This window comes from Peromyscus californicus, unplaced genomic scaffold (genome assembly GCF_007827085.1).
Source record: "Peromyscus californicus insignis strain IS unplaced genomic scaffold, ASM782708v3 Scaffold_7__1_contigs__length_154581171, whole genome shotgun sequence".
Taxonomy (NCBI): domain Eukaryota; kingdom Metazoa; phylum Chordata; class Mammalia; order Rodentia; family Cricetidae; genus Peromyscus; species Peromyscus californicus.
In genome coordinates this window covers 21,932,686-21,945,385 of record NW_026294595.1, presented here as the reverse complement: position 1 = coordinate 21,945,385, position 12,700 = coordinate 21,932,686, and the positions used below count along the sequence as shown (strand labels likewise).

The 12,700-nt window shown below is 38.9% G+C and overlaps 1 protein-coding gene across 1 annotated transcript in view; it reads right to left on the bottom strand.

The window, feature by feature from the left end:
• The window catches only part of Arhgap15 (Rho GTPase activating protein 15), a 597,450-nt gene extending 585,040 nt beyond the window's left edge, over positions 1 to 12,410 (bottom strand). Inside the window, exon 1 of the mRNA XM_052725640.1 lies at positions 12,301 to 12,410. Within this exon, the coding sequence (XP_052581600.1) occupies positions 12,301 to 12,311 (11 nt within the window). The 5' untranslated portion in view covers positions 12,312 to 12,410. The remainder of the gene's footprint in view (positions 1 to 12,300) is intronic.
• Positions 12,411 to 12,700: the final 290 nt, after the last annotated feature.

The following is a 12,700-nucleotide window of genomic DNA, read 5'->3' as shown; positions in this document are numbered from 1 at the left end:
TCATATCCCATAGAACAGTACATCTATACACATGTAGATGTCAGGTGACACTCTGTAGTACACAGTCTATAACATACAATTAAACATATCCGTTGAAAAAGTAATATATTCTTTATTACTCAGTTAAGTTAAACTTTTGGAGACATATTTTAATGATTTTTAAAATGTTTTGGAGAGAGTTGGCAGCAGAAGAAAATTTATTCTTTCTAGTGAAGAAAATGAACCCAGTCATGAAATCTAGACAGACAAAACAAACTTAAATGAAAAGCTATCTATATAAATAGATGGTTTCTTATAAGATAATTCAATGTTTTAACAAATCCTGAAGGACTTTTGAGATGTCTTAACTGTATAAAAGTTAGTTGGTGGCTCTTGTTTGCTCTGTGACACCTGCTCCTGCATTCTTAGGAGCAGCTATAAATTCAACAAGAGGTGGAAAAGGCAGCCAGACAGCCAACCAGATTCAGCCCACAGACATATGGTGTTGGGCCTGAACAATGTTTTAAAATGTTTTGAATCAATTTCCAATTGAAAATGAGAGCTGATGTTTATTTAAAAAAATATAAAGAAATAGAAAAAAAGTTTCATATCTTCACTTGAAAAATCATTAGCTTTGACAAAGTGATCCAGACTGACTGATAACAGTCTGCTAGATGAGAACCCCTTTTCCATCCCTTAGAGAGGACACATGTCCCTGTGTTCCATTTCTCTCTGAATGACTCTTCTAGCTTGTGTGTTCTGACTGGTCTGGAGATATTTTTGAAGGTGACACCTGGCATCAATATGCATAGAAGCATCCCTCCTCTGCTGAGTGCATGGAACAGAGTTCCTGCTGCACATTAAGCTCACACAAGTTTCTATATTTTACTCTTCATGAATTCAGGCAGGTAAGTTAGAAATGGGGAGTGGAGCCAGGAGATGGTGTTTGCACCACAGCTTCAGAAAGAGTTTCTTCAGACATTACTTCACATGTCCTTACTGTCCTCCCAAAGTGATTCCTGTTGGATGTTAAGATAGTGCACTGTGCTCTTGGCACAAAGTGACTTCCCCTTTCTCTCTTCTCTTGCTCTGGCCTCTTTTACTGTTCCTATTATACTTTGACAGATATTTATATCCTGACTTGCTTCCTATTCTTTATTGAAGCAGTGTCTAATCTGCCCAATTAACTGTAGGCTCCTTAGGCAGACAGTGTGGTCAAAGCTGCTGTTCCTTCATCTTTACAGATGCTTGTTGCCTGGCTGCAATTCCATGCCACAAATTCTACCAGGACCGTGGGGGAATGTCCAAGTTCAGATTTGCTCTCATGCTTAAAATGGTTGTGATTCCCAGTCAGTGTGGAGTGTCATTGGATTCCTGTGTTTCACTTCCGATTCACACTTACAAGAGCCAAATGGACCCAGGATTGTGTGACACAGTGAGGGAAAACCAGAATAATTGCTTCATCTTGCTTTCTTCCCATCTACGCCATTATTTGTACTCTCTGCACATCTGCCATTACAGACTCATCTCTAGGTTTCTTGTTAAGATGGCCCCACTAGTACCTACCCACCCCATTGCTAATTCCCTTTCCTAAAGCCAGATGGCTAATCTAGAACCTATTGCCAAGCAACCACAGGATCTTGTGGCTCTCCAAGGACAGAAGCCCAGCTGCTGCTCATGTTATCCCAGCACTTGGGTTCCCTAGTTAAACATAGTGCCTTCATTGATGTCCTGTATATGCCGTTTCACAATAGGGACTGGAATACGCACCTAAACTCCATAATGGAATACTGAGGTGCTTTACCCAGGGAAGAACTGAAATAAAACAAAATACATTTTCTTGCCAATAATTGAGATATTGTACCCCACAATTTCCTCCCACCCCTTCCCCGCCACCTCAGACACATTTCTGTGGCCTCAGCATACCTGCCTCAGGTGATTCATTTGAACACCTGTACAAACACTAGATTTAAAGTAAAAGTGGGTAAAAAGAACATCGTACTTCCTCTTTTCCATGCCTTAGTTCTCCTTCATTCTTCCTAATTTCAATTCCAAGGATCAGTTACTGGCTACCACTTTTATCAAAAATAGGAACTCTTGAAAATAAAATAATATTTCTGGAGACAGCCTGTTTTGAGCTTTCTGGAGTAAAGGTTTTCTGCCAACCAAAACAAACAAAAGAGGAATTAGCCCATCTTCCGTCTTGCCTGTACTGCCGAACTGTACTCCCACACATGGCTACATGGTGGAATTGAAACTAATTGCAAGAAATTACTCATGATGAATTTCACGAATTTATAATACTTAGAATTCAACTAGAACAAAAATCATGCTACATTTTTCTTTAGATAAGAGTAAAAAGAAGGCAAAGAGAGTCACAGATTCAAGTGATAATCCAATTGCTACAGCCGGCACAGCTGCTGAAGTACCAATAACCATCAGAGTAGGTGCAGTGATATTTATATGGGATGTATTCATAAGTTACCTTCTACATTTTTCTAATTTTTAGACTCAGGAAAAGTCTTAAAGTGTTCAGAAGTCTTTCCCTATTTTTATAGCCCAGGGTCAACTTCTGTAACTTTCATTCTTTAGCTGAGAAAATAGTTGTTCACTGATTATTATACACAACTACTCTTACAGGTTCTAAGTGGTTGGCAGTGAGACGACATACAAGGTGTCTTGAAAATCAACACCGAATAGCTGAAAAATAATAAACTTCAGCCTGCAAAGGGAAACAAAAGCAGAGTCCCGAGGCACAGAGGGCAGTGTAAACTAGGAGAGGGGACGGAGTTTAGTTTGGAGCATAGTAAGAATGCTTAGGAGAGAACTGAATTATCCATGTCTCCAAATGGTCACTTTAGCTACTTTTTGGAAATGGCAGGGAGGAAAGTTTAAGAATTCTGCAGTAACACCAATGGAAATGTTAAAAGTACTGAATTCAAGACAAAAAAAATACCCTTAGTTGTCCTCTGATTTGCTTTGAATGACCCCTAGAAAGTATAAATCTATCAGCCCGAATCCAAGAAACAAATAAATATTTTATGAATACAAATACATGGATACAAGTAAAATACCTACATGTAAACAATAAACAATTTGTATGACAATGCCTTTTAAAATGTAATAGATGGGGTTTTGTTTATAATATATTCTTTTTTATATATCTTTATTCTTTGCCAGTATCTTCAATATTTGTAAGATATGGTTTCCTCAAGACGTGGCTAATGATATACTACAGCAAAAAATTCACTTTTAGACCAAACATCCAAGTCAAAAGGTTGTAAAATTTCCTAAACTCTTTAACATTAAAACTGTGAGTTACGACAAATACACATTGCTCCATATTACTTTTGATTAGAGAGTATGGTGGTGGCCCCTTAAGTTCATATATTCGAATGCTTGTTGCCTGCCATGCCTCCATCCCACCCCACCTTTGCAGCAGATGGAACTGTTTGGGAAGGGCTAGGAGGTATGACCTTGTCAGAGGAGTTATGTCTCTTGAGGGGGGCTTTGAGGTTTCAAAAGTCCTCCCCATTCCCAATTCTCTCTCTCTCTCTCTCTCTCTCTCTCTCTCTCTCTCTCTCTCTCTCTCTCTCTCTCTCTCTCTGCCTTATGGCTGTTTTCTAAACATATAAGCTCTCAGCTACTTTTCCAGAACCATGCCTGCCTGCCTGCTGTCATGTACTCTGCCATGATGGTCACAAACCCACTCTCTGAATCTCTGAATCTATAAGCGAGCACCCAATTCCATGCTTTCTTTTGTAAGCTGCCTCTGCCATGCTGTCTCTTCTGCATTACAACAGTAGCTAACAGTGAACTGGTCGCTGCGGTTGTGTTTAAAACTTCATGGCATCATGTATCTCAGTGTAGCCGTTTTCTCAGAGTTCTGGAGAGAAAAACCATTATACCCACAAAAACACACTAGTAAAAAAATAGTCTGAGGAAGAAGGGACATTTTATGAGAGGCATCGCTGACACATAAACGGTATGGAGGAAGCTTTGTCTGTAGTTCCCAGAATCTGCTTCCTGTTCAGGGAGTGGAAGGTGTTTAGAGGAAAGAGAAGGAAAAAGGCGGGGAGCAAAGCATGATTCTAGATTGCCCCCAGAAAGACCGAAAGATGGTGTCATAACTAAGGAAGACAGAAGGAGATAAGCAGCATGGGTTGAGTAGAGGTGGCAGTGCCTGGTGATTACTTTGGTTTTGTATTTTAAAGTTCTTTGCCACTCTGTCTCTCCGGGGTGTGTGTGTGTGTGTGTGTGTGTGTGTGTGTGTGTGATGGGGAGCACATGTTCTCCAGCAGAAGTATAGCGTTCAGAGGACAACTTTCAGAAGTTGGCTCTCCCCTCCACTTTGTTTTCTTTTAAGGTGGAGTCTCTCTTTGTTTCTGCCTCACTCTGTACTTCTGCCTACCTCACCCACGGGCTTCGGGGTGATTCTTCTACTTCCTTCTCACTGAGATTACAGACCCGTGTGTTACTGCATCCTGTTCTTTATGTGGGTTCTAGGGGTTGGAACTCAAGTCCTCAGACTTGTTTAGCAGGCATTTTACCCGTGGAGCTCTATTGCTAGCCAAAGGGACTGCTTTTGATATAGTTGTTGCAACTTATCAGAGACATTCAAGAACAGACGATGGGTAGTCAGTTGCATTTACAGTTTTAGTGCTGTGAACAAAGGTTTGGTCTTGAGATCTAATTAGCACATAGATAGGATTTAAAGTCATAGAACTAAAGATTACCTAGGAATAAACATCCAGGACAAAACTAGGATTGCATCCCAAGATGGATCTCAGATTATTTCAATTTTTAGAGATCTGAATGCTGGCATAAAGTACACAAAAGACACCAAGAAAGATCATCCACCAATTAGTAGGGTGAAAACAGAACAGGATACATTAGGAAGTCAAATGAGGGGACAGTATAGGGAAAGAAGGGTCTACAACAGCACTATGTGCAGCTCAGTGTCTGGATAACATGGAAGTGCAATGGCTAGTATGTGAAAAGCAAAGAGCTCTGGGGATCTATCTATAGTACGTGCTTTAACATTCATGAGAAATTAGGTTTGTGCACATAGTTTTATATTTGAATTCTTGTGTTTGTATGTCTATGTTATTTAAAGTTTTCATTGACTGGAACACATACATAATTTTTTTTGTTTCCCCATAATTCTCAGCACTTTACAGGATATGATTTTGAAGCTCAAATTGGTTATAGACTTTAATTCAATTGTGCTACTGTCTATTAAAATAGAAAAAAATCCATTTAAAAATGTGATAACTAGCTTTGACAAATCTAGAATCTCCTTGGGGATGGACTTCTAGGCACGTTTATGTTTTGTGGAATTTTACTTTTACTATGTACAGATGTGTTACATTTGTTTATGTTGCAGAATAGTATTTTAACTATCTATGAAAAGGTGTATTGCATTTGTTTATACTGCATTTGTTTAACTAAGTAAAGATGTGTTACATTTGTTTATCCTACATTTGTTTAATTATGTAAAGATGTGTTGCTGTACCTTGCTTACCTAAGGCACCTGATTGGTCTAATAAAAAGCTGAACGGCCCATAGCGAGGCAGCAGAGGGATAGGCGGGGCTGGTGGGCAGAGAGAATAAGTAAGAGGAGGATTCTAGGCTTGAAAAGAGAAGAGGGAGAAGAGAACAAGGGAGAAAGAAAGGGAGGCTCCTGGGGCCAGCCAGGCAGCCATCAGCCAGCCAGACATGGAGTAGGACATACAGAATGAAAGGTACACAGTTCCGATTCAAAATGTAGATGAAGAAAAGCCGGTTAAATTAAGTTATAAGAGCTAGTGGGACAAGACTAAGATAAGGCCAAGCATTCATAACTAATAATAACTCTCCATGTCATAATTTGCGAGCTGATTGGTGGCCCAAAAGAAAGCCTGTTACATTTATGTGGGATTATCTTGAGTATATTTAAACTGATGTGGGAAACCCCATCTTAATTGTGGGGGTATATTCTTTGGGCAGAGGATATGGTCTATGTAATATGGGGAATGTGTCCAGTACTAGAAAGCATGCGTTCACTGATGACTTTCTGCTTCTTTGTTGTGGATGCAGTGTTGCTTGCTATCTTAAACCCCTGATGCTGTGACTTCCCCTACCATGATGGACTATAACCTTGAGCCATGAGCTGAAACAAACCCTTTGCCTCTCAGTTACTTTTGCTAGAGTATGACATCACAGCAACAGAAAGGGGATAAAGACACTGGGAATGGTGGGACATGAGCGCATTCCCAGCCCATATGAGGGTGAGAGAGGAGGACTGACACAAGTTCGAGTACAACCTGGACTACACAAGGTGTTAGACTCTGGTGTGGGCTGCTCAAAGACTTTGAGGCCTGCCTTGACTACACGGTTAAAATCCTGCCTAAGAAAAATTTTTTTAAAAATCTACAATTGTACAGTGTTATCGACAAGGGCCATTTTTAAATAAAATGTTCCATCTGTTTTTTGGCACCTGGAAGTACTCACTGTCATCAGATGAGCTTCCAACTGTTTCAGGGAAGACAGAACCTAGGAAGCATGAATTCCCTCAACTTCCTCTCCTCATTTCATCTTATCTATATCCAATTCATCTACATTCAAACTCATTAAAGCCTGCTTCCTTCTGTTTAAGGTTATTTATCTACTTGAGCTAGTGATTACACCCATCTGTCTCTGGCTCCTCTGAGACCTGTTGGCTTTCTGGATGTATTGTTTTATTTGCATTCTTTCTGTCTTTCTTTCAAGCATTCACACAGCAGTCTCCCCCTCCCCAGTTGGCTAGTGTCCATTCAATCTTTAGAAAGGTTTATTCTATGGATGCTACTCTATCCCTAGTTTACTTTCTTCAAGATCTTCAGCCAAGGTTTGAACGTCAGTGATACTTTTTTTTTTTTAATTACATAGTTAAGAATGAGGCCCCTCATGAACAGTGGAAACAGATATGACTTTTTAAAGCAAACTCAACTTCATTCATAATAGCAGAAGTAGCACACAATACTATGCCAGAATACAATTTTGTAAATTTATGATATCAGAAAAGGTGGAGCACACTGTCGGGTGCTGTCCTCCTATCCCTGCAGAAGCTGAGGCAGCCAGAGGTATTCTCCATGCTGCTTCAACTGTCACTCTAACGAAGTGTGGATAGAGGCTCAAAAAGTGACAAGAATATGAAGAATAGTTTAGCGCCACTACTAAAATTAATTTGTCTTACAGATGTATTTCTAAGAATTCATTCTATACATATATTTTCAAAATAATTACACAGAAATTCATTGCCCCATAGAAAATTTAAAATGATGAACATTATGACTCTTACAGTAAAATCCTGATTCAATGTAATAAATTCATATGGAATACTAAACAGTTGTTAAAAAAACAGTATCATATAATTTATTTTTATCATGAAAATGTTCCCAATATTCACTGCTAAAGTAAAAAATCAAAATTGGAGAAGTGTGTAAAGTTATGCCTCAGAGGAAGCACACACATATGAACATACATAAATATATACTTTTTACAGGAAGAACCCAAGGAGTATAAATCAGTATGAAAATGGTTGGTTGAAGTCAGAGTGAATAAGGTAGACAGAAAGATGAATGTGAGAAGGATTGTCTCCAAAAATCTCCTTTATGTGTAATCACCCCATCAAATCACCTAAGTACTTCCAGTAAAAGAAAAAAAAAAGTCTTTTGAAGTTCAGCCTGGGCAAGAGCCTTGGGTACCTGGGCAAGGAAGCAAGTGCCTGTCTGGAAGGATTGTGCCTTTCACTGAGTTCAGGCTGTCTGCAAATTCCAAGGAGCACTGCATTCAACAGTGAGGAAAATTGAAGAAGCAGACTGATGCTCATGTGACAAAACCCATTCCACGCCAGTGTGCAATCTCAGGAATGGACGATGCCACTCACAGCTGCTGTACAAATCTGGATCTCTAAGGTGCAGCCTGCTCAGCAGGTGCATGCCCTGACGACCCTGGCATTCTTCAGCCTTACCTTGCATTACATTACTTTTCAGCAGACCTGGACTGGACATTTCATTCCTGCTTTGAGATTCTCTGCCTTTGCCCATGTTTTCCTAATTTAATACATTTGATCCTGCTCTTTGGAATAAATTTGTTTCTGAAACCCACCATAAGCCTGTCTCACAATTTTTCTGAATTATCTTACAAGACAGATCAAATGGTGTACTATTCACCAAGTTTCTATAGTTGGTGGCCTGCCAAACAACAATAACAGCAAAATTTTGAATGGGTTTCTGAATCCAGAGAGAACATCCTTTGTATGTTTTGTGATACATACAATTAATATACTTTATTTGCATTGTAATAAGATAACTTTTTTTCTATGGAGCACTGGCTGCTCTTGCAGGAGACCTGGGTTTAATTCCCTGGATCCATATGGCAGATCACAACTGCCTGTAACTCTAGTTCCTGGGGATCTGACACCTTCTTTTGGCTCTGTGGTACTACTCTCACATGATGTGAGACATATATACAGCCTATATACTTGTACACATAAAATAGAAGTAAACAAGTCTTTCAAAGTAAGTTAACTTTTGTCCTAGATTACAAACTTTAGATTTTTCAAAGGATGTTTGCATAAATAGTTATTGAAAATATTTTCAATTCAGTTTCATGGAAATTCTTACTTTACTCAACCCTGCTTTAATGTATTTCTGTGTAATCACATGATTGGAGAAGGTGGGAGCAATACTTTCAAATCCAACCATTTGTAACTCTGGAGAGGAGTCCTGTGGTTTTGTCTGAAGAAGCACAATAACTCTTCTGGGAAAGTGCCTCCCTTCCCAATTCAGCAGAATCTTCATGTCAGAGAAAGCCCATGTGCTACAGGTATGGAATCATTAGATGGACCTGAACCTGTATCTAAATTTTGAGACTCCTGTGTCTGACCTAGTTAGACACACATCTTAGGTCTTACTGTGGTGATGGGAAAAGCATTCTTTTGCCACCAAGTTTTCAGAAAGGATGAGACACAGCCTGAAGCTCTGTTAACTCAATGAGAACGTCTGCATACTACTTATGGAAGGTATAAAGACCCCACCCTGAGAGTCTCAAAGGAGATGCTGGATCCAACTCTTCCTGACCTTGTATTCTGTGGAGCTGTCATGAATCAAGCATTGTCATGGCTACCACTGCTAGGTTTGTATAATTAGCAGCAAAATGATTTTGTTTGCTGTAAGTTAGGAGTCATAAAAATTATAAATTCATTTCTAACTTTTGTCATCTAACTCATGTTTCACATTATAAAAGTATCATATCCACTTTAATTTGGAACATTAAAAACTTTTAAATAATTTGGAACATTAAAAACTTTTAAAAACTGCATCTCTGGTGAGGGGAGATGGTTAGGTGGGTAACGTGTTCACTGCACAAGCATGTAGAGCAGAGTTCGGATCCCCAGCTCCCACATGAGAAGTCAGGGACTGTGGCCTGGGCTTGTAATCCTGGTACTGGAAAGGCAGAAACAGGAGGATGCCTGGAGCTCTCTGAGGATCCGGTCTAGCTTACTAGGTGAACGACATGGTCGCTGAGATGCTGTCTCAAAAAGTATTGTTGAAAACAAATAAGGGGAAACTTGACATTGACTTTTGGTCTATACACTAACACAAACACGAGTGAGCATGCATACGCACATGCACACGCACACGCGCACACACACACACACACACACACACACACACACACACACACCATTGCAAACACACATACATGCACACATACATCACACACATTCACTCACAAAAATCTACACATGTTAAGTATTTTGTGTATTGAAACATCAAAATTGTCTGAAGATACATCACAGTAGTTTTTCACTTGTGTGAAAAAGAAGTGTACTTTTGTAGAAATAGTTTATAAAGGTGAGTACATCCCTGAGGTGCTTCCTTATTAGACACTCTCAGAACTTTGGTCTTTCAGTACTACAGATTGGACTGGGGGTAGCAAGACACCCTGCCTTGGACTATTTACAACCATTTACCACACACCATTTTCTTTAAGCAAGACTGGAATCTTCAACATGTAAATGGTCATTTGGATCCTGTTGTCTGAGAGACCATATTAGAGGTCTGTTAGTGGAACAGGGATGCCCTGGCAAGGACATTAAGACCATGTAGCCTTCCCTGTAAAGCACAAGGCTGCTTGCATTAAAGTCCCTATGTTCTGCATCATAAGTAAACTGTAGGATTTTAAGTTAGAGGCTGTGTGAGGTACCCCATGAAGAGAGTCAAAGATTAGCAAAAGGGGGTGAGGGTATGCAGGAAAGATTTTTCTCCTTTCTGAATTTGACTGAATGCTGGCCCCAAGTGAAAAAAATCATAGTGTTTGTTTATCAGGTCTGCTGTGCAGTGACTTTGAAAATGAAATTCTCTGCTTGTTTTAGTTCACTAAAACTTACTTAACTATTCAGCATGCACTAAAGCAGACTGATCTGGAATAACTCAACTGTAATCAAGCCCTTTAAGAATTAGTCTGAATAGTCCAGAATCTGCACCACTGTTTGGCAAAACAGGGTTGAAATCATCAATATACCTGTCTTTACTTGCTGCCTTGCCTACATCCATCCCAAACTGTCTGAACTTTTCATATGTACTCTGTAAAATACCTGAATCTAACAGAAGCTGCAGAAACATTTTTTAAACAAAGAATTTGATTTCCAATCATATTAATGCTTTAAACCTTTATGGTCTTTTCCTTACTTCAGATGTTCATCTGAACATTCATTCTTGCTAATGTGTGGATTCTGCCACCTCTATTCATGGGGATGCTCTTTTATAATACAATGAAATTAGCAATAACATATCAACCAAAATTATCTGAAAGATATAGCTTCTCAGGATACAGGGTTTCAGCAGCATAATATTGAAAACAGATTTAAATACTACTTTCCATGGTAAGGAAATACAACAAATTGAAATTCTAATCAGAATATCAAAGCAAGTATATGTTACCAGATCTTCTGACATGCTAACAATAAAAAGTATTGGATACCACATCCTAATCTCCATTTTTCCATAATCATTTTAATAGTCATCAAGTAGCTAGCTTCAGTGTGGACAATTGAAGAGAGCTTAAAATGCAGTGTGCCAGGAGTGTGTCAGCATGCTGAATAATTTCCTACAAAATTGACCATGCCACACACACACACACACACACACACACACACACACACACACACACACACAAAACCATTTATAAGTGTCTTTCACTAGACCACAATAAAAGAAAATAAAATTGTTGGCACTTACTGACCCTGCAACCATTTTTAATAACCCCAAATATCTGCATTGTAGGGTATCGCTTCCTTATCCAACAGCACAATAAAATAATATTAGGGGCAAAGGGATCATATCTTGCATTTTTATTAAATTTTCTCAAAACTCTTCCGTTAGATTTATTTAGGTATTTGTCTCTAAGATCAGCAACATTTCGATGATTTCTGCACATAAGTTAGAATGCACAGAGGCATCAGCATATCAATGGCTAAGGAAAGTTCTTGCTGCTTTGCAGTTAACAAGTCCTTTTCATCTCCATGGTTTATTATTTCAGAATATTTCAAAATACAGTTATCTTAAGCACCGGAAGATGTCTTCAAGTGAGCCCTCTTCCCAGAAATAACAGTCAGTGAAATCAGGTGAAATTTTTGTTTTGAACATAAAGGTCTGTTTATGACTTAGAAAACCAGCCTGATTTTATCCATTCTGATACATAAAATTTAGGGGAAATGCTCCATTGCTGTGACAGAGATTATCTTTTTATATGCTAAACTTCCCTGCTTCTTAGTGGCTGTTTTATCAGGTTGTGTGAGAACCTTCTCATGGCTCTTTACTCAATGCCTTAGAGTATTTTCTCACGGAAATTTAAGAGGCTATTTCCTATCATTGTAGTGGCCTTTTTCTCTGATTAGCTGAATTTTGAATAATGCTTATTTTTATGTAGCTATCAGTTACAGGTGCATGGTCCCACGGTTACTTTTAAAAGTACGCATTTTACTCAGAGTTACTTTTAAAAGCACTTTCAAGCTAGAATTTTGCCATACTCGGTCTTTAACAGTTTAGTCTCAAATGAGAACCAAAGATACTAGCATAATATTTCCATAACAGACTTTTGAATTTTTCAGTCGCAAATATAAAAGAGCAGCAGCAGCAACAACAACAACAAGAAAAGCCACTTTTCTCCACCAAAGGAAACAAGCTGTTTGAGCTATAGGTAAGAGCAGCACATATGCTAGAAATGATTATACATGCCAAACAGCAAGACTTTCCAGTTGTTAATATACAGTAGGAAGTTAAAATTACATACCTTTTCTCCATGACGACTTGCTATTAAAACTGATATCAACTCCTGTTAATGACTTTTCAACAAAACGGGAAAGAGCAAAGTCACATGTCCTAGGAGGAGGCCTGTGCTAGCTGCTGCTTAATTTCAGTACTGAAGGGAAAAAAAAAAAAAGGCGGGGGCAAAGGGTGAGCATAGACCTTAAAAAACAACCCACTTCCTGGGTACATGCAGCTAACCACACATTATTTGACTTAGAGCTAATCTTGCGTAGTCAGTTAACAATATCATTATTTACCAATATAATAGTCAGTTTTCCAGTATTGTATATTTGTATGGGCTGCACAAGAGGGGAAAAATGTAATAAAATTTTAGCCACCGGGTTGGGTGGGGTCAGAGAAGGAGATGGTTGTAAGACCAGTGG